This window comes from Platichthys flesus, chromosome 18, assembly GCF_949316205.1.
Source record: "Platichthys flesus chromosome 18, fPlaFle2.1, whole genome shotgun sequence".
NCBI lineage: Eukaryota > Metazoa > Chordata > Actinopteri > Pleuronectiformes > Pleuronectidae > Platichthys > Platichthys flesus.
The window spans coordinates 7,118,089-7,139,747 of NC_084962.1; the positions used below are offsets into that span (position 1 = coordinate 7,118,089).

General features: G+C 44.0%; 1 protein-coding gene and 1 long non-coding RNA gene across 2 annotated transcripts; one reads left to right on the forward strand and one right to left on the reverse strand.

The window, feature by feature from the left end:
- Positions 1-360: 360 nt before the first annotated feature.
- ism2b (isthmin 2b) lies at positions 361-11,242 on the forward strand. Its single transcript, XM_062410738.1, has 6 exons — positions 361-879; positions 5,343-5,594; positions 6,558-6,891; positions 8,604-8,741; positions 8,858-8,926; positions 9,513-11,242. The coding sequence occupies exons 1-6, from the start codon at positions 769-771 to the stop codon at positions 10,028-10,030; spliced, it is 1,422 nt and encodes a 473-aa protein (XP_062266722.1). The 5' UTR covers positions 361-768; the 3' UTR covers positions 10,031-11,242.
- An 8,351-nt stretch (positions 11,243-19,593) lies between these two features.
- On the reverse strand, positions 19,594-21,647 carry LOC133973123 (uncharacterized). Its single transcript, XR_009924532.1, has 3 exons — positions 21,548-21,647; positions 21,295-21,475; positions 19,594-21,215 (listed from the first exon to the last, which is right to left on the reverse strand). It is a non-coding gene; the product is annotated as an uncharacterized LOC133973123 (long non-coding RNA).
- Between the last annotated feature and the right edge of the window lie 12 nt (positions 21,648-21,659).

The window sequence follows — 21,659 nt, forward strand, 5'->3', positions numbered from 1 at the left end:
TTGGATTATTGGGTTATGAGTCAATTTAACCTTGTAAATGATCCATAAACCCAGTGGCCCCCCCTCCTCACAGCTGTGAGCCTCCAGCCCCAAACTCCTGCAGCACAATGCGTGCGTAAAAGGCAAGTTTACCGAGCCCGGTTGGCTGGAGCTTTGCACACACAAACGCGCATACACACACCCGCGCGCGCACTGGAACCAGTGGATGAACTTCAGCAGGATAATGGATTAGCGCATCGCAGCTAAAGAAAAAAGGCGCAGCGTGCGATGAACTCCAGATGTCAATGCATCGGAAGAAAACATCCACCCACCCACACCGGGATGACTCACGGGTTGTAAAGCGGCAGAATACGCGGGCGCCGGTGCGGACGGGCAGATCGTGCGTGGGGTGATCCGACTCGTTTGTGGTACTTAAAGCTCGGTGGTTTGTTTATGGGGTAGAGAAGAAGAAGAAGAGGCAGCAGCAGCAGCAGCACCAGCGGGACTCGAGCCGACACACGGACTGACATTTGCTGCAGGAGGCGCCGGTGCCAGATATGGACAGCGCGCGGGCCACCTCTCCACGCTGGTGCGCATCTTCATAAAGTCCCACACCTCCCGACGCCGGGTCTGTCCCGAGTCTGAGCTGCCGACGCACCGCCGCTTCCTCCGAAACAACAACAACAACAATAACAACAAGTCGTCCACGGTGAAGAGTTGGACACGAGCGTCAGAGAACTTTTGTCTTTTTTTTTTGTCCTTCATTCAAACGTTGAAGAAGCGGAGAACATGCGTCAGGAGGTCGCGAGGAGACTCCAGCTGCTGCTCGTGCTCTGGTCGGTGCTCCTGCTCAGTTTGGGCTCGGGCTTCCCCACCAGACACAAGAGTGTCGCCCACAAGGTACGTTCGATTCTCCCCCCTGGATCAGTTTCTGTGGCTTTTCTTTACTTTCCCTCATAGGGGAGCAAGTTCCAAGCAGCTGCGACTCGTAGAACCTCACCTGTCACTGACTAGAGCTGACGAGGTTTCAGCCAACGGCTAAACTATTAACACAGAACCCTTCAAAAACAAATATAACATTTTTATTAAAACACTGTCAACGTCACACGTCACGGACAAACTGTCATTTCACAAGTTCCTGCGTAGCTTTTATTACGCGTGAAACTGATCTAATCACAACTGTTTATTTAACTTTAATTATGTCGGTTAGTAATTGTGTGCCATATACAACACATGCTGTCATAGAGTTCTTTGAAATAAAGGCGGCAATATCACGCTAACTTCACAGAAAACTTTAATTTAAGTTTTAAAAAGTTCCTATTAGTTTATTACACATAAAAATGTCAAATAATCTGAGAATAACTGTTTATTTAACTTGAATGATGTAAGCTAAGGTATAGAGTAGCTGCGTGCCATATACAACACAGGCTTTTCTAAGTTTATCATATTTACATCACAGAAAAACGTTAATGTAAGTTTAAAAAAGTTCCTGCGTAGCTTTTATTACACATTTATTGTAGGATAACTTTCATTTAGGACAAAACACACTACGTTTAAGTACCTTTAGTATTCAGTGATTGTCATTTACGATACCTGCTTTCATACAGAAAAATAACAGTGACGATATCATTCTAACATCCCAGAAAACTTTCACCCAAAGTTTAAAAAAGTTCCTCTGCGGCTTTTACTACACATAAAATTGTAATAACTGTTATCAAAGACCAAACGCTCTACAATTAAGAACCTGCACCTTATTAGTTAGGCTAGTAATTGTGTCATTTACCACATTGCACTGTGTATTTAAACCTTATTAAAACATTCATCAAGTAATTAATACAATTCAGTGAGTAGATAAGTGTTGCTCTCTTTTGTTCCATTCTTCTCTCCATGTATAGTAAACCTTGCCATCCCTCTGCATACATCCTGCTATAATAAATCTAAACTCTCTCTCTCTCTCTCGCTTTACACACACACACACACACACTGTGTAGTGTGTTGTGCCTGTGTGTGTCTACGGGAATGTTTGTGTTACACGCGGACATATTTGGATATCAAAGTCTGTTTGTGTGTGTTTGCGTCAGGGTTGAGTTTTTTGCCTTTGAAACCGGCTCCTTCTTGTGTGGCCTCCCATGGATGCCCTATTGGGACCTTCTCTCTCTCATCATCTGACTGATTGATGTCAAAGCAAAAGGGAGAGACACGGAGAGAGGGAAAGGGGAGGGCGAGGGAGGCAGGGAGGGAAGAAGGGAGGGGAATGATTACTGAGGGGGGGGGGGGGGGGAATATCTCACTGCGGCTTGTTGAGATTGTTCTGTTCATTCACCGAAAAGGCTGCAGTTGGTGACTCCGTACCTCCGCCTGTGACCTGCTGGATGCGTGTCTGTAAGTGGTGGATGGAGAGGGGAGATTAGAGGGAGGGAGAAGGAGGAGGGGAGGGCTCAGTAAAGCGGGTGCCCAGTAACGAGATGCTTATGTAACCAGAATAAGGCGAACCCTAGGCATCCCTCGCTGGGGGGCTGGGGGGGGGGGGGGGGGGTCAAGTGTCATCCGTCTGATTGTTTACATTGGTTCTTTATTGTGTTAATGTGGAATTTCCTGTTTTTTTTTACCCCCCATCTCTTGGCAAAGGGGAAGCAAGAGTTTGTTTTGAAATGGCCTCTTTTCCCAAATATCGTTTGTCCTGATCGCCCTGTCTGTTTTCTACCCCCCCCCCCCCAACCCCCCCACCTCCCAGCTTAACCTCCACAACCTCACCCCGATTCGACCAGGCATGCATTTGTTGTCCCGTTTCCATTCGCGAGAGAGTCGGCGATCAAAGAGCTCCCATAGTTTATTGTTCTTCTGTAATGGTTTGGAAACGGCCAAGTGCGGAGGCCTTTGATATCCGCGGGCGCATAAATCAGGGCTGCCACACCGTCTGCCTCCCCCGAATCCACCAGATCCCGCTGACATCCTTCACCTCAGCCCCGTCCCGTCCTGCTCTCCCGAAACCGGAATGTGTGTCACCATCAGCAGCAGCGACAGCAGTAGCTCAAAATGGATCCATTCTTGTCAGCCACTTGAAAAGGGGACAACAGCGCTGTGCCAAACGGGGGTGGATTGGTCATTGATGTCTCTCTGTGGAGAGCAGCCAGTCTCCACGCCGGTCTGAGGTCCCCTGCTGCATCCGTGTAGTCCCCCAGTTAAACGTGCTGCACGCCATCGGCCATCGGGGCCTTTGATCAGAACAGCTCCACTACTGAGAGGAAGAGAGCAGGATCAGAGAGAACGAGGGGGAGGGAGGACGGAGGAGAGAGTGATATACGGGGCGAGAGAATACAGGATCCAGATGTGTAACAGGACGAGATGAGGAGGGTGTGAAAGTATGTGGCCTCTCATGACTCTGGACTTAGTCTTTCTTGTGAACATGCGTCAGTCCTTTGGTGTAAGGCCATGTGTGAGAGAGGTGTACACGGACACTGCTCAGTGCACTCGAGCTAATAACCGGCCAGTAGCCTTGTGATCATGCTGTCTTATCAGGCAGCAGAAATCAGGGTAAATATGAGAGAAGCCGGATCTTTATTATTTGTTATTTAGACAAGGCTAGAAGTAATAGGTTAAATTGGAGGTATTGGCAATACAACTTGGTGTAGGTGCATTCCTGTATGAAAAAGCTTACACATGGATAATACACAAAGAATTGATATGAAGATTAAAGTCTAACTTGATAAATAACTAACTAACTCACCAAATAACACATGCAAGGACAACTTAAAAGCTTTCTGATGCTATTTAAAGATTATTTCTAGGATTCAGTAATTGGCTGAATAATCATTTATTGATTCGACAGTATAACATGTCAGGAAATGGTGAGTTCCAAGGTGACATTGTCAAATTACTTGTTAAAAAAGAGATGAGCAGCAAATATTTACAATTCTGAGGCTTTAACTGGGAACGTTTTGTTTAAACAATTATAAGAAGAGTGGCAGATTATAAGAAGAGTGGCAGATTATTAACCAGGTTCTCTACACATTGCATATTGTATTTTAAGATTTACACTAGCATTAGTACTTATTGCAATATTTTGCATTTAGTATTAGAATGTGTTCAAAATGTCTGTTGTAAATGGCCAATTTGGATTTATTGCAATATGGCGATGCATTCGCTTCAGATGGCGGATGAAATTACAGTTAGAAACGCTAACCATCCCCAAAAGGTTATCTACTTGTCATCACTAGTTCACAGATATGTGGGGAGGGGGCCAACTCTTCATCCATCGTTTATCATGCCTGACAGGCTTCTCCTCTAAACAGGCATTCTGTGTTTCACATGCTTGGATTCGTCCGACCGCATAACTTCTTTATGGGACAATCACAAGCAGTCAGTGAAAAGTACTCCCCGTTCCAGAGGCCATAACTATAAATCATCAACCGACTGGTCATTAATTCAGACATTTTTTTCTCCTCTTTAGCCCCTCTAACTGCCGCTGGTTTGCTCCTAGTAGACCGCAAACTGGCTTAGGTCCAAACCCAAGGTCCTGTCCAATCATATGGTCATGCCACTTAAGTGTGTTCGGTACATTAATGAGTGAATAGCACACCGCAGGATTCATCAGAGTTTGGTATAGTTTGGTTTTTCGGTTGTGACCAGTATCAGAAATGGGAGGATGTATGTTCTATTAGAGGTGAAACAGAGTCATTCCCCCTGGAGGATCAGACCGCTGTCAAAACCCCCTTTTAGTGACTGTATTTCAGCTACAGTAAAGCTCACCTCCATTATAATATCATATATATAATACCATTAGTCTCAGGGACCAACACTGCACAACCTGGAAGGTCACATCAAGCGGTGGCCATAGTGGCAGCACAGCAGGTTCAGACACACTTGCACCAGCCCAGGGGTCCCACGCCTCCCAGGCCCTCTCATTAAAGCTAAAAGAGGATCCCTCTGGCACAGGCCCCTCTTTGTCCGCTGCCTGGATGCCATGACTGTTGTGGGAAAAAAAGATGAGAGTGAAATGAACGAAGGCTGGTTGGTCACTTGGCTGTTTAGTTGGATGCCTCAGGGGCTTTCTGGAATTGCTGACCAAGTCATGAGAAGGTAGATGGTTTCAAGGATTCTTCTCGGAAACAGAGCGCTAATTGTTGTATACACCTCAATGAGTACGAATAAATGATGGATTTATTTGACTCAATAGCATTAAAATAGCCCCTGTGTTTTGCATGTGTATCAGTGACTACTTTATGCTTGTCCCAGTTGCCCATTTTGAAGGTTATGTCTGCACATCGTCAGCATAGATGAAAGAATAAATGTAATCTTTTAAATCCTTCCTGATTAGAACATCCAATAACCCATCTATGTCTTGATTTTTTTCTTTATATCAGGGTCATGGCCACGCTGTTCATAACAGTGGGGTCCAGTATGTCCCTGAGACTTTGGACCAGCAGAACCAGGTGCAGAGTCTGCTACCCGAGCCACACAGCCACCAGAGGAGGTGGTCGCACCCGCAACACCGCTCCGTTGGGGTTCTCCCACAGCCTGAGCCTGAGGAGGAGACCAAACCCTTCATCCTGGATCTCCAGAACTTTCCAGACCTGGCCAACGCTGACATCAACTCACAGAACCCCAACATACAGGTGAGCGGAGAGTGACAGGTGTCACATATTTCTGTATCTGTTCAAATCCAGCAGTTAAGCTTCTAAGACATCCTTGAAGATATTTAGAGTGTCAGGAATACAGTGTATTTCTCTACAAAATAAAACAAAAACAATTCAGGAATAGTTGGTGTGCTTCAGTCGTACAGTAATCAAGAAGTGGTTAATTATTGGTTAAATTTAAACACTTTATATGAGGAGAATTACAAGTTGAGTTGTTTCTTTTATCCTCTAAAATGATTTATTTCCTTGATGTGTAGCAAAATGAACAATCTCAGTCTAATCTTGACGACTGAACTGTCCTCATCATCTGCTTCTAAATTGCCAAGAAGTTCAAATAGCTGGTATCCTCTTTTGCTCAGGTCAACATAATCAGGATGTGGTTCAAGGGACGTAATGATGCCGGCCCACGTCTACATCAAGCACAGAGACAGATGAAATGTCTTATCATGTAGCATATTGTCCAGATGTGCTCTTCTTTGACACTAACGTTATGCTCAACTGAGAAAATTTAAACCCAATCCTATTACCATATTTCCTTCCTAACTGTGACGTTGAGGTCAAAAGAATTATGAAAAGATTTCCCCTGTAATCTTCCTGTTGCCTGGTCTTCACATCAGTTGAAGCAGGCCCCTTGGAAGCTCTGCAGCATCTAGGATGAGTCATGTTGAGGTAATGAGAGGTAGTTATCCAGAATAAATGCTCAAATTCTCTCCCTGAGAGGACTGCTGTTGGCTGAATGCTCATGATTACGTCTGCTCGGCTGACTTAGATCAGGGGAGAGAGTGTTCGCCTGCTAAAGTACTCCTCCGCCGATTTTAGATGGTTGATTTCTTAAAGAGCTTGTAAGTCAAGCACTAAAGCAGCCTGAAGGTAGTGGTGGTACTGCCGTTTTAATGATAGAGAGGGACAACATTCAAACCCCTTCTCTTCATTCCTACGCAGGTGACCATTGAGGTTGTGGACGACCCTCAGATGGAGGTAGAGATGGACCTGGCCAAGGAAAAAGAATGGCTGCCCTCCTCTTCCTCCTCCCCCTCTTCCACAGTAGATTGGCTCGGCGGCAAGAAGCTTTTCTGGCCTCTTTTCTGGAGTTACACCGACGCCGATTCTGGCGAGGACAGCAACAACCGGTCGGGCATGGAGGAAACTGGCGAGGAAGAGGAGGAGGAAGACTATTCGCTGGATTATGGCAGCGAGGAACCCTTACCCAGCGGAGTGGGCGGAGACTGGGACACTCATTGGAATGAGGGCTGGGATCCAATGCAGAGCTACTATGGTTCGTTTTGCCAAGTGGTACACTCGCTCATACAATTCATTAAGGCACCAAATTATGCCAAAAAAGAAAAAAAAGCACAATATGCAGGTTTAACCAAAAGTAAAAAAAGGGAAAGTAAGCGATTCAATCATTCAATTTTTTTTTTTTTCAAAAAAGAGATGTGAATGTCTGGGAGGAGAGACAGAAAGTGAAAAAGGACAGAGAAAGAGAGAGAGAGAGAGAGAGAGAGACAACAGGGCGGCTCAGGGGAGCTGCACAATAACTGTCTTCACAGTAAGAGACAACAAAATGATGCCAGCATGCGTGGCAGCATGAGCACTCGACCATCAGGACATTGTGGATTATGGGCACTTTGAAGTCGACACTGGTCGTGCTGGTCGCGGAGGCCTGCCTTTTGAAGATGGGTCAGATGCGCTTGCTAATGGCAGCGTGAGGCCGGCAATGTTCCCTGGGACAAAACAGCCCACTGCTTGTGAACAATTAGAGGGCAGATTGGGAACTCAGAATGACAGGGGCCGTCCGGCCGGCTCTTTCATCCTTCCCCGGGACCCCATGGGCCCCCCCCTCACCCACCCCAGACCCTGGCGGCCCTCACTGGCCTCGGCGGCTCTGCCTTTTGAGCCTGTTCAAGAATTTCGGGGGCTTTCAGGGTCCTGCATAACCTTTACTGCTCTTTTCCCCCCTCTTAATTCTGCCTTCCTCTGGTGGGAAAAAATGTTGTCTCAGTTTGCACAGGCCACTAATTCGCTGGTAAAAATAGTAAATATTGAGAGAGAGAGAGGGAGAGAGAGAGAGAGAGGGAGAGAGGGAGGGAGAGAGGGAGAGTACAGTAGGTGTACATGCTGAAAGAAGAGTAAAGTTTGATGACAGTTTTTAGGCCAATGTGTGTGAGTCCTACTGTAAATTAGTGCACAATCTACCAGAGCCTAGAGCATCTTTAAAGACCTTTCCCATATTTTTGCCTTGACTGCCTTTTTACGGAGTTGTAGTTGTACAAACTTTGCAACGTAACCTCAAAACTCAGTAGCAAGTCTCCTGAGTAAAACCTGAGTATTTGAACCCTATATATCCTTTCCCTTTTCCATCTGCCAATATAAAGACACTCTGCACATGCAGACGAGCCAACGACGGGCAACAATGCCTATTAAGTGGTCACATCTAAAGACTCGGAGAACATAAATCAAGGATGTCTGCCTTCGCTTCTTCTGTAATTAAGACTCTCCTGAGACCTTATTCTCGTTTGGCCACATGGCGAGCTGGCAGCGCCCACAGAGTCAAATTGGGTGCTCGCTACACCCAGGCTGGTATTTCTGCACCCACCTCGCCTTTAATCAAGAATGACTTGTTTTCAGTATTATTAACGCCACAAGGAAACGTGGTGCGGAGGCAGACAGCCACAGCACAGCTTCCCTCTTTAATTTAAAGCCGTTTTAAAAAGAATATGGGTTTGCATGGGAAAGGTTAGAGTAGCGGAAAACTGCCATTTAACTCGAAGAAACTAAGAAAACACATTGTGGATCAGACATGCAGGGTTTACTTCAGTACAAAACTGTCAGGTGCTTTTCTTTTTGTTTATAATTTCACATGACACCTTAAAGCTGCTTCCTATGGGCTTGTTAAAAGAAGTCACCTCTTTGCAATAATTTAATGCTTTCATTTTAATCTCTCCAAGTCAAATGGAGTGTCTAATCACTGAATTATCTCTCCCACAGAAAAGGAGACGGATGAATGGACTTCCTGGTCTCCCTGTTCGGTGACGTGTGGACACGGTGAGAGGAAGAGGACGAAGTCTTGTGGATACTCCTGCACTCTGACAGAAGCCTCTAGGTGTGACCAGGAGCCCTGCCCCGGTGAGATTAGACTTGCAATTTAAAGAAATACAATTACAAACCAATTCGGTTTACATCATTTCTATGTTCCGGTTGGTTTTTAATCCACGTCTTACGTATTACTCTCCTTTTTGTAGGTGATGTCAACACTGTGCCAGAACCTTTTCCTTTCGAGATGGAGAATGGCACCGAGCCATTTGGAACAGGTGAGTCTAATGAAGAATTACATCTTTCGTCTGTTTACAGGATCATATTTTACACTCTAACGAAAACTCTTGACTCTTTGCAAGTCCACAATTTTACAAGCCAATTCTCGGTTAGATTTTTTATTTGATTGAACATGCTTGGCTAAGTATGCTCTAGTAGCAGCATGCCACACATGTCACGAGGGTAATAGGACTGGCTCACTGAATTGTCAGACATAAACCCCCGGAGAATGTCTGCACAATTGGATCCAGACTTTCACCAGGGTATCCCAAAGGGCACTGCAGGTAGAGGTAGGACATAACGCTGCCCAAATCACATTTTGACACAGGCCCTCATCACCGTAAGCTCACACATCTTGTTGTCATTCCAAGTTGACATATTTGTCTGTGTCTCCTACGCGATGAATCCACTGGAAAAAAAGTCTGCAGCCTCTCGCTCTGTAATTTGCTCTCTCACATGCAGCCCCTCCAATTAAATTTCAGGAGATGGAGTTCAGTGCGTGTCTGCAAGCAGCTATAGATGTTTATGTAGTTCTACCATGAACAACCGTAACATTATGTGGTATTGTCGTCCTCTTTTCAACAGATGTGGACAGCTGTGAGAAGTGGCTCAACTGCAAGAGTGACTTCCTACAGAGGTACCTCCACCAGATGCTGTCCGAGCTGCCCGGCTGCCCCTGCTCCTACCCCTCTGAAGTAGGATACACCGTCGTCAGTGTCTATGACGAGACTCATGGCCGGCAGTTCCGCTGGCGTGATGCCAGTGGCCAGAAGGAGCGCCTGGACATCTACAAGCCGTCAGCGCGTAGCTGCATCCGCTCAGCGCTTTCTGGTGACTTGTCCACTCTGGCAGCGCAGCACTGTTGTTATGACGAACGCGGGCGCTTGATCACGCGGGGTAAAGGCGCAGGCACGCCGAACCTGATTAGCACTGAGTTCTCACCCGAGCTACACTTCAAGGTGGACGTGCTGCCTTGGATCCTGTGCAAGGGAGACTGGAGTCGCTTCCATGCGGTGCGTCCACCCAACAATGGGCAGAGCTGCCCAGCAAACCCCCATGAAGACGTGTTCATGAACGAACTAGAAGAGGCCAGGGAGTACTGAGGGACCACAGCCAAATGTACAACTTCACTCAGAGAGTCAGAGGGCCCAATCCTAATTTGAACGGAGGCTGTCTACCTTGAAAGTCACGAAAATATTACATCTAAACCATGCATCAGCCACTCATCATGCATTGATGACTCAGAGGAAATGCACTTTTGTGATTGGCAGATGTGTGGGGTTTAGAAATGACGGTGAAGTGTGGCTGTCTCAAGTTAGGATTTGGCACCGTGTCCTGACAACAGGCTCAACTGAACCGAACTGAATTACATGAATGGAAAAAAATGCAGTGTTCTCCCATTGCTTGCCAACCATTTACACATCTGGCATGACATCAAGCTCTGTTTCATTTTATTCACTGCACTCTCCTGGGTGCGTGTGAGCGTGATGTCTACCTACTGGCTTCTTTGACGGTGTCCTGGAGCGCTTGTGATTGACCATAGCAACACATGGTAAACATCCTGATCATGCTTTTTGGAAGTTTTACCTTAGGAAATGTATGACTCCATTTACACCTGGCAGTAAGAGTCTCATGACCAGATTTCTATCGAGATACCATTTGAATGTGATGACATTTACACCTGGTATTAATGTGTGACTCCAGTGTCACTGATGCTACATTCACAAATGCATCGACTCCGCTACAGATAAGCCTGGCATCCTCACTAGTCAAGAGTTTCAGAGCCACTAAAACAGAGATGTTTGGAAACAATGCAGCCGTGTTTAAGTTTGCAAACTCCTCAGCTGTGTTTTAGTATGGACGAGCAGTAAAAAAGACAATGACGTAAACACTCACAACTGACGGCTGATTTGTTTTTTTTACTCATGACATAACGTCTGCTGATTCATCAGGTTCTTATCACATGACCCCCTTTTGGAAGGGGCATTAGCCTCAGCTAGCCGTGTAGAACGCAGCATGGATAGTCAATTATAAGCATTGCGGACCCTGTTGTCTTTGCTAACAGCTGTTGTGAATTTAGAATCTGAGACAAGCTACTTTTTTAGTAATCTGCATCAGTTCCTCTGTCCAGTGAGACGCACACTCCTTCTCGTTAACTCTAGCATGTGCATGCCCAGTTGTACGTGAGTGGTCACGTATATATACATGTGACGTGGCCTGAGATCTGACTGAGCTTTAATGACTCCATCCAACTCACGTTACATCCGCTAAACATTGTCCCAAAGAAAACAATGATCTAAAAATGAGTTGACGAAGACGGAAGGTGCATTATTGTGTTTATTTGCTTCTCTCTTCTTTACTTCATTTAATAGTGTGTTGTATGAAGTCCACTGCTAAGGACTGAGGAGAGGAAGGACTGATTCATGTGTTTATTGGCTAATGGCTTGTAGCTACCTAGCTGCTACCTCGCTGGTCTGGGCCTGTCACATGCGATTAAGTATTTCCATCCACGTTGTTTGTGGGTTGACGACAGAATTGCATTTACATTTGCGTTAAATTTAGTCACACAGCGTCACATTTAAACCTTTTCATTTCCAGTGGTCCAGAACTTTCAGATTGCATTACCTTCACCCAAACACATTTTAATACCAGGTGTAATATTAATACATGAACGTGGGCTGTATTAATGCAGCAAACACAAGCATATTCCAACAAATTTGAAATTTTGAAAAGAATGAAGGGTGTCGGACACACATAGACCCAAAAATGCCAAATTCATTCACATAAGCGTACATTTCAAACAATCTTTTGGAAAGAAAAATTTCTCATGATAAAAGAATTTGAGATGTGAACCTGAGAAATAAATTATTTATCAATCAATCTGAAATATGCAATTGCTTTATCAAGCTTGATTGGGAGAATTGCGAAAAAAAGCCTGTAGTCAGTAACAGCACATTGGATTTCAACTGTTTCATCACATAGATTGATGTTGTCCGTTTCCTCACATTTTTACAATATATATCATCTGGGTGCCAAAGAGTTGAAAAATCTGACTGTTGGTGCCTGTGTTAAATCCAACCTCCTAAGTCTCTTCAGTGCAAATGCAGGAGAAAGAAATAATCAGCTATACAGTGAGTAGATTGTGCTCAACGATGCATCTCTACAATGTTCTCAGGGTGACTCACTGACCATGATAAACACATTTGTTCATTTACCTCTACAGCGGAGCACTATCAGACTTTGTACAAAGTGTATCGGGGTAAAGAGTAGTGAGTGTTATCGTGTGTGATCCAGATTAGAAGTGGAGATTATACTTTTGTGCGGTTTATAAAGGCAAATAGATCCCTTATATCTGAATTATTGTTGTCGATACATTGAGTTTGGTAGAAAGGTGTCATTGCAGTTTTAGCTGCTTGGATCGAAAGGACATTCCTATTCAAATGGACACGCCCAACACAGACCTATGGGAAACGTTTGAGTCTTTCATCGTTAGGTATAGCACAAAGAACTGAAAAGGGCTGTGTGTTACCATATTAAACATTGAGCATTGTTAGCATTGTAGCAGTAGATGTGTTAAGACTTTATCCCTCCCCCAATAAACTCCCAGTGACAATCATTTTAAACCCCTTAGAAATATCCTCAAACTCCAGGAGGGCCCTTTCTATCCCGTCTGATTTCATGGATGTTCGCTCAAAACCGTTCTTTTTTTTTTTCAGGAACTCTGCTTCCAGATTTGCATTTACATTTTGGAATCACCAATTTTGAAGGAAGGCCCTTTATTTATAAGTCTATACAGATTGGTGAAAAATTGAAGGAAAAAAAAAAGAGTATGTGAACAGAGGAACCTAACAAAGGCAGAAAGAATATGAGGGCGGATAAAAACATTGAGTATGACCATGATGTGAATCATATGCTATGGCCTTCGCAGTCACCAGAGCTCAGCTGAACACCCCTGGGAGATTTGGGATGGGCGTGTTACTCGTTCTTCTCCATCATTCATCACTTGACACCAAATGAGGGAATATCTTTTTAGAAGAATGGTGTCAACCCTCCTGATGAGCTCATGCCGCTAATAGAAGCTCTCCTGGAGACTTGTGGTGGCCCAAGACACTTTATATTGGGTTTTCCTTTCATTTGTCATCCAATTGTGTATGTGTGCACGTGTATTTATTTGAATCCACGCTTACACACATGCAAATGATATATAAAAATGTACTCATGTTCGCCATTTGTCAACGGTAGTGTTATTGTGAAGGGTAACTTGCCAGAGATGCTGCGTTGTTCTATGAGAGTATATCCAGCGTTCGGTGGAGAGAAGCATGATCTTTTTGTGATTTCTGAATCTAGTATTACATATATGGTGTTGTACAGTATTTATTTGTCTGCTCTTGTTTTGTTTTTTAACTTTGTCGAAGCTTTGAAATGACTCTATACTCAACATGGTGCACTAATCCGACTGAAAAACGAAGGCACCCGCATTGAAAGGGAAACCACATGCCTCATATCGCAACACAAAGTGTGTTTTTCATTCTACGTTGTACTGCAGTGCTATATAAATAAAAAATGTTGTTGCAATTATGCTGACAAAATATATATATAAAGACCTTGCATTCACCTGACTTTTTAGTGTGTCGTTTCTTTTTCCACACTCCAGATACCGCGAAGTGGAGCCAAGCATAGCACAGCCCTGTAGAGAACAGTCCCTTATCCAGCCAAGCAGTTATGCTATTTATTGACTGACCAAGCTTTTCCGTACCTTTCCTCTCCAGCAGGTACTGTGCAGCGACTTCTCAGTTAGTACAAACACGTTACTTCCTTGTGAGGCTACTGGGTGATATAAGGAGAGCCAATGGGACAGACCATACGGCTTTCTCTGTCACAAATGTTTGAATTTTGAAGCGATAGTTTGACTTTCTGGGGAAAAGTCTTTATTCCCATCCTTAACATGGACTTCATTATATAAATATGTAGCTCCAGCTTAGCACACAAAATGAGGAAACCAATTTTGTATTAAAGATGAACTACGTGTCTTCCACCATCCTGAAATGAAACCAAAATATTACAGATACAAACACTGTCATCTTGCTATCAGGGGATTGGGCGATGGCAGCGAGGTCCCCACTAATACATGCACCCGACCAATCATGACTCAGTCTCAGCTGTCAATCATGATGTTTCCCACATTTAAAACAAAAACAAAGGACTTACAACAGTGAAAAGAACTACCTCAAATGACCAGTTATATCATATTGTAATTTATGTGTGCTTTGTCTTTTTAATTTGGTCCATGTCCAATCCACTAACATGGATGAGCCAGGGTTTTTGACCTATACTGCAGCCAGCTACCAGGGGAGCAGTCATGCCATTTGTCTTTATATATCATGTATGGTTCAATCCAAGCAAAAGCAAAAGGAATGGCATTGGATATAAAACTTCCAGGAAAAAGCAGCTTGGATCTCAAAGTAATGCAGACGTGATTCCACTTGACCCGGCAGACAGAACAGCCCTGCTGTACCATACATTTAACCTCTTAAGCTCCTGCATGCTTCATCTAACTGCCACCACCAGCGTCATCCCTCTCCACTGATTTTTCTAGGTTGATCTAACTCATATTTCCACCATCATGTCCGAACCTATAGTCCTTCTAGAGGATTAAATAACAGTGAGATTTAAAGGTCAAAGGTCGGGGTAATCTAAATCCATAGGCTTATGGAATCCAAACACTCCTCTCAGATACTCTCAATCCAGTGGGTCATAGTTTCTATCCTTCAAGGCAATGCCTTCACATTAGAACATTAGGTCAAAAGTGGGATGCAATTAATGGAGGATGTACTAAAGTAAGGGAGATATTTAGAACTCCATCCCTCTGTTATGTATCCACTGTGTTATAAACGATAAGGAGCTTGGTATGGTTTACTATGCTCCTCCGGTGATTTCCTTAGTCGACTATAGATGAGAGCTGCGTGGAGCAGAGCCAGACACATGTTGACCACATTGCTGCCGCAGAATAACAGATAAATAACCGCAGATGTGAGGACGCGGGGGAACGCAGAGAGAGACTGAGGCAGGGGGGAAACAGAAGAGGGAAGAAAAGGGGAGATTCAAAACTCTCTCCGTCCAGAAGATGTTACCAGATATATAGACTGGAGAGTTACCGGGAGGATGCGTTGCTTGAAAACCAGGGTGAATGCACTTCACCGGTGGCATGTGTCAGAGAGGGAGAAGTACACTGAGGTTAAACAGACGTACCAGCTCACCAACGTTAGTGTGTGGCAATTCAGCGTGGATTATTTCACATGCAAAACGTGGAAAGATTGGATGGCCATCACCAAAGCATGCATCCCCTTGTGCACCTATATGTTAGTCAGTGAATGTGTGCGTGTGTGTTTGCGTGAGTGTGTGTGTGTGTGTATGTGTCTGTGTCTATGAGTGTGAGTGTGTGTGTTTGTGTGGTGTGAGTCATTCCTTTGGTTATAGTGCCGGTGGCCCAGGCCTCATGCCAGCCCTCAGTGGTTTCAGATCTGTTTACTTTTGTAGGCTGGCAGGAACATGAGATTTCCTCTGGGTGCTCTGCGGCTGGTCAACCTGCAAACAGTGCGGCCCCTTAAAGTCACCGCTCCGGCTGCCTCCCCCCCCCTGTTCATCAGGGTAATAACCCCCACACAAACTCATACACACACACAGGAGGCAGACGGGGGGGGGGGGGGAACAGAAGTCATGAACCACATACTGTGTAAAAGCCAAGAAGCCCGTGCACACAAACTCAGGCCCACACTTCAGCTGCTCCAGGACTTATATGGATGCCAGTGGATCTTAGGATCTTATGGATTATCTGGAGGTGGACTCACCCCATTCCTCGACACACAGGACGGCCTTGTTCTGAAACGATCAACAGGAGCCACCTCGAAATGGAGCCTCCACCCACCGGAGAATTTAAGGAGCGAGAATAACATTTCACAAGTGGTTCATTAGTGATGAAAAAGCAAGAACCACAAAAATCTAATGACGATATCCTGACGTGCTGCACGTGATATTTAGCAGGAATCATGTCTGCAAGTGTTAAAGGTTCAGTGTGTCGAGTGTAGTGATATCTAGTGGTGAAGTTGTTTGTTGCAGCTGAATACCCCTCCTTACCCTGTACATAAAAAGTATTTAGATATAAAGGACCCCTTCTAGGGTAAAGCAAACAACACTTTTCAAATCAATTTAGATGAAACACACTGGTAAAAACATCATTAGGATTATTTTTATATTCAATTTCTGCCAATTGATCCCTTTCACCTAAATCTTACACACTGGACCTTTAGGGGAAGGCAAAAGTAAATGTTTCCTTCTTTTTTGTCTCATGAGAAATAAATCATTGTCTTATTCGTGGAAGATTGATTTCAATCATTCAACCATCGGTAAGGGTCGGTTGACAGAGGTTGAACATGTGCTTGGATAAACTGAAAGTTGGTTTGTAAATTTTCACGAAACACAATTTCCTGGTAACTTCGCCCCAATTAACATAAATCGAAAAAAGAATTCATAAAATCATCTGCTGTTCTCATTGGCTTCTCTGAGTTTTCTTTGGATTAGAATTTGATCACTGAGACAAATCTCAGATGTGCGTAAGCAAATCAAGTTTTCAGTTGGATCTTAATTACATCTTTGGAGGGAAAATTGGAGGGAGACAGAAATATGAGAATATTAAAGTCTTGAATAATGGTCGGGAGCTAAATGGAAGAAATATGAGAAAATAGACTAAATCTGATGTTGACCTAAGATTGAGCTCAATAGCATTTAGGAGAAATATGCAAAAGAAAGAAGAGATCACATTTTGAATTTCCTTTATTCTCATAGCATAACACACAAAGTTCAGCTGATGAGGTGATGATTTGAATTGTGAATAATTTATAACATACCAAAGAACACGGCAAGGCAAAAGTTTGAGCTGATCCTATGTGGGGGGGAAAAAGGGATCCCCAAAGTTATATCATTGTCTCCTGGGGAGGGCGCTGATGTCTGAATTAAAAATGTCACTCAATCCTTACCACCAATCTCATAATTATTTGTAGGACGTCTAGATGTTCTTTCCTCTTTAATGTGTGCTGCGCAAACCAAGGACCGGCAAATGTTTTTGATCAAAAACAAGAACAATATTCAGCCTGATCATCTCGACGCTGGACATGAATATCCTCAGAGAGTCTGCATAAGTCACATTCTTTGGATTAAGCAGACTGGACCAACTTGTGTCTACACATGTCCAGTGGGAGTCTTAATTTCCCCCCCTGCCCCTCCACCTCTCTGTCGATAATATAATCAAAAGAGCGGCCAACCCAATACCTTCTGGACGTGAGGGCCCTGCAGATGCAGTCGTTCTCAGGCGGCACCCGGCCAGCCATAACAACATCAAACAGCCCCTAGCCTCCAGCGTTTACACAGATCAGAGACCCCGGATCAGAGCTATGAGTGCACGTTATTCTGGAGATAAGAATGCAGACGAGCTCGGAGGTCACGGCAAACAATATGCCCAGGTATGAGGTAGTCATGGCGACAGAAGCGGATGGGTCGTAGTAAACCAGCCGGGGGAAAGTGGCTTTGCAGGTCAGACCTGGATCAGATTGTGAGATCTTGTCTTGCAGGGAGGATCCAAACGAAAAACAGACGACATGTTCATTTGACCCTGCATGTTTTGACCCAAGCAGACCTGGAATCTGAATTGTGGTCATGTATTTTCATAGCAACTTTTCTTTGCTCCTGCAAACAACTGCATCATTCCCATGTCCCCCGCTTCACTTTGAGTCCTTCTCCTCACAGAAAGTGAAATGAGGAAATGATACTGTTAACATAAAAGGCCAAACCCTTTAATACAAAAGGAATGAAAAAACGTGAGGGAGAAACACAATGCTAGATCTGTCATTTTTTGTCCCCTAAATCTGTCATTTTTTGTCCCCTAGTGAGCCTCCACTGCAAAAGCATAGACAGGATGTTTGAGGAGACTGACATAGAGCTCCCCCTGCTGGTCACCAGGAGTAGATACACAGCCCTCACTGTAGATACTTTGTTATTTTCCTATTCTACATATGTATCTTCACACATTCCCACACAAGTTAAAATGAAAAAAATGTACTGTCTTAAGGATGTTGGGGGGGGGGGGTTATAGATTGATCAGCCATTATTGGGATTATTGATCGATCACTTCATCGTCAATAGTCCTGTGTGTGTGTGTCACCCCTCCTCTCTGTCTGTGCGTGTGTGTGTCGGTCAAATCCAGTGGTATCTCAGAGATGCCTTGTCCTGCATTGTTTTGGGGCCTTTTGATACATGCTGCTCACCTGCTGTTGTGACTCCAGCCTGTTTTTTGTGTCTCGGCTCTGCTCCCTGTGGAGTCTGGCTTCTGTCCTGATTCCTCGTTGGCCTGTCCGCTCTCAGCCCCGTTCACCTACAACCTGTCCACATGCTCATTAAATCACTTTGATGAAATCTCTCTTTAAATTTCACGCCACCTCTTTGTCCCACTTTAGCGTTTGGGTCCGGTGCTTGTGTTTAAACGTACCAAATTCCCCAAATGGAAACATAAAAATATGTCCAAGCATCCAATGATCCAATGATGAATAGTTTCCAATAACCTTTCCGTAGTTTGACTAAATGATAAATCAACGAAAAGTTTCTGCTTAAATTTGACATCTGTCAATCTGCAAAATAAGAATACAGATTCTTATTTTGACCTTAAAAGTCACAGTGATTCATTGTCTAGTTAAATCCTCTAATGCTGCTCTACGTGCCCAGAAGCAGTAGAATAGACTTTTACGTTGTTACCACCGAGACTCGATTTGTTGTTACTCGGTGTCTATTAACGGCTTTGTTTAACCATGTAAGGATAATCCTTTTGTGCGATGGTGCTCAGATCAGTGTTGTGTTCACTGCTTCCAGTTTCATGTCAGCCTATGATAACTTGTTGAGTGTATTTTTGTCAGTCTGATAAAATGTCGTCAGTGGCTCAATTACCCGAAACAGATATTGACTAACGTTTAACCACATGGATCACAACTAGGGTTGCAAAATTCCGGGAATATTCAAAACCGGAAACTTTCAATGGGAATTAACGGGAATATACTGGAAATTGTGTGGGTAATTTATACTAACTGTATTTACCTTGTCAATTCGTATTTGCAAACGTACACAGCCTTTCCTTCAACATTGGCTGGAGTGAAATGTCTCCATACATGAGATAGAGCACATGGAATTGTTCTGTAGAATAAGATGAGAAAAAAGCTTGTAAAAAAACACTAATGCAATGCCAGAGATATAAACAGTTGGTAAAAATATTTTACAATTGATGGATAAATGAATAGAAAGAGGACAGATGAACAGATGAACAATCCTCAATCAGCATGCTAATATATTTTCTTCAGTAATATCACCGAAACTTACCTGGACTGGTCCTGCACACTACAGCAGGCCTCAATAGCCCTGCTGTAGTGTGCAGGATGCTGGGAATTATCTGTGCATGTGATGGAGAAATGCACAGTGGAGGGTTGAAATTCAACGTGCAGCGTGTGTTGCATTCCATACATCTTTAAAATAGAGTTTTGAATGATGTTTTATTGTTCAGCTTTTCATTTGCGTATTATTTTGTTTTAAAAATTCCCAAAATTCCCGCGTTCAATATTCCCATGGAAAGTTTCCGGAAAGCTTCCGAAAATGTACAGAAAATTGTTCGTCCCTTTGCAACCCTAATCACAACACTTTTTGCTTCATCTGGGAATCGTTGACAGCAGCAGATTTGAAATCAGATCTTGTGGCGTCACATTGACTTTGCCGGCACCCTTTTAGCTCCTCTTAGCAGCGCAGAGTGCGTGTTGCGATCGGCCGATATATTTACACAAGCAAACATCTGATTCACAATGTCCATCTGCATCACGTAGCCTATCGCTCCCGTGTGCGAGCTTCTGTGACGGCTCCCAATCCAGCGCTCCAGGAGATGAGTGCAATTGAATAAACGGAGGGAGGGTTTTTCCCGCTTCACCAGCTGAGGTGAAAACAGGCGGGTGATGTGTGTGAAGCACATCAAGCTACGTGGCGCCACGCTCCACTTGGCAATGTGGGTCCTATTTTCAGTCATGGAGAGTTCCCACGCCTCTCCATCGTTTGAGGGATGAGCTCGGAGACGGGAGGCTGAGCAGTTTGGTTCAAACTTCTAAAGCCGTGAAAAACCGTAACTCAGGTCTGTGTCATGATTCTCGTGAACCGGAGAGTAAAGGTGCAATGGGTGCGTGACACATATATGGATCTGGTTAGGCCTCATTAAAGCAGGCACAACAAACAACAGGAATCTGACTCTCTGCGGAGAAAGTTCTAGCCGAACTGTATGTGTCATCATTACCGTGTATGCGGATGACGCACAAGATACGACTGAATGAACAGATTGGTGTTAAGATAAATGTCTTCAGACACGAGTGAAATGGTCCCATTTTCAAGATGCCTCAGTAGTAAAGTTCAAACTTGTTTTTATTAAAGCCTCGTGATGATGATGATAATGATTCGGTATTAAACCGGTGACCAGGCCTTTCGCTGTCCGGGCTCCACCACCCTGGAGCTCAGAGCTCAGGGAGTCAAACGTAGTATCTTCCTTTAATTAAATCTCTTCTAAAGACTCACTTTTATCGAATGGCCAATCTTCAACTGTTGACATTTGTCACTTCATGTTTGATACAAATTGGACAGTGACTCATGGAAAACACCTCAGAGCCGAATGGTCAACATCCTGTTTGTAATGCTTACAAAGATTGCTTACATTTTTCTTTTTCCTGCCCTTTAGCAAGTTTCTCTATTTCTTTTGCTTTTAATATATCTTTAAATAAAAAACAGACTATAAATCATCTACATACCTTCACCTTCTATAAATTATACAATTTGTTAAAGCAACAGTTTAAATTTGCGGTGGAAAACTCAGGGAGAGAGAGAGAGAAAGAGAGAGCAAGAAAGACAGAGCGTGAGAGAGAGAAACAAGAGACAGAAGACGGCTCCTGCTGAGAGAGCGCTGGATGGTCATAACCCCTGGAAGAGAGAAACACAGAGGCAGGTGAGTTTCTATCACGCTATCTACCAGAGCTTTAAATAAAGCCAAATATAACGTTGGATTTATTTCCATTCGCTATGGAAAGAGACTCAGAGCAACATTACTTATAAATCAAGGCCCAAAAAAGCCAGGGCTGGCAGGATGTAGTTGAGATAAAGGGGGCGGAGCAGCTCCCTCACATACGCCAACACCTGGAACACACTGTCTAGAGTGTTGGTGTAGACCTGAGCAAAGAAGAGAGCTGATCAGCGATTACACCTTAAATATCAACAAGAGACAGTTTTGTATGTTTGTTTATATTACCCATTCTATGACCAGCGGCATCTTTTGTCTCTCCCAGAGGATGAAATGTGTGGTGTGATCAGAGATGAAAACGGATGCTGCTTTTGACTTCTCCATGGCCTGGGTCATCAGTGGCCCAAGGACCCGCACACTCTCAGAGTAATAATAAGAGGTGTTTGTCTCCACCCACCTACAAAAAAAGCTGAAACACAAGTTAAATGTTGGATTTTCATGAACAGTTAATAGGACAAAGAGTTAAAAGAAGGATTTGTACCTGAAGCCCTGTTTTGAATAGACTGTTATTTTGCCCCAGGCCTGCTGAGATACGTCCGTTACCCCTGAATTGTACAGATACCTCGCCTTGCTGGAATCTGAAACACACAGCA

Coding starts and splice junctions, on each gene's coding strand:
- ism2b (XM_062410738.1), top strand. CDS start 769: ATGCGTCAGGAGGTCGCGAGGAGACTCCAGCTGCTGCTCGTGCTCTGG. Junction 6,892..8,603: donor TCCAATGCAGAGCTACTATG/GTTCGTTTTGCC, acceptor TCTCTCCCACAG/AAAAGGAGACGGATGAATGG. Junction 8,742..8,857: donor TGACCAGGAGCCCTGCCCCG/GTGAGATTAGAC, acceptor TCCTTTTTGTAG/GTGATGTCAACACTGTGCCA.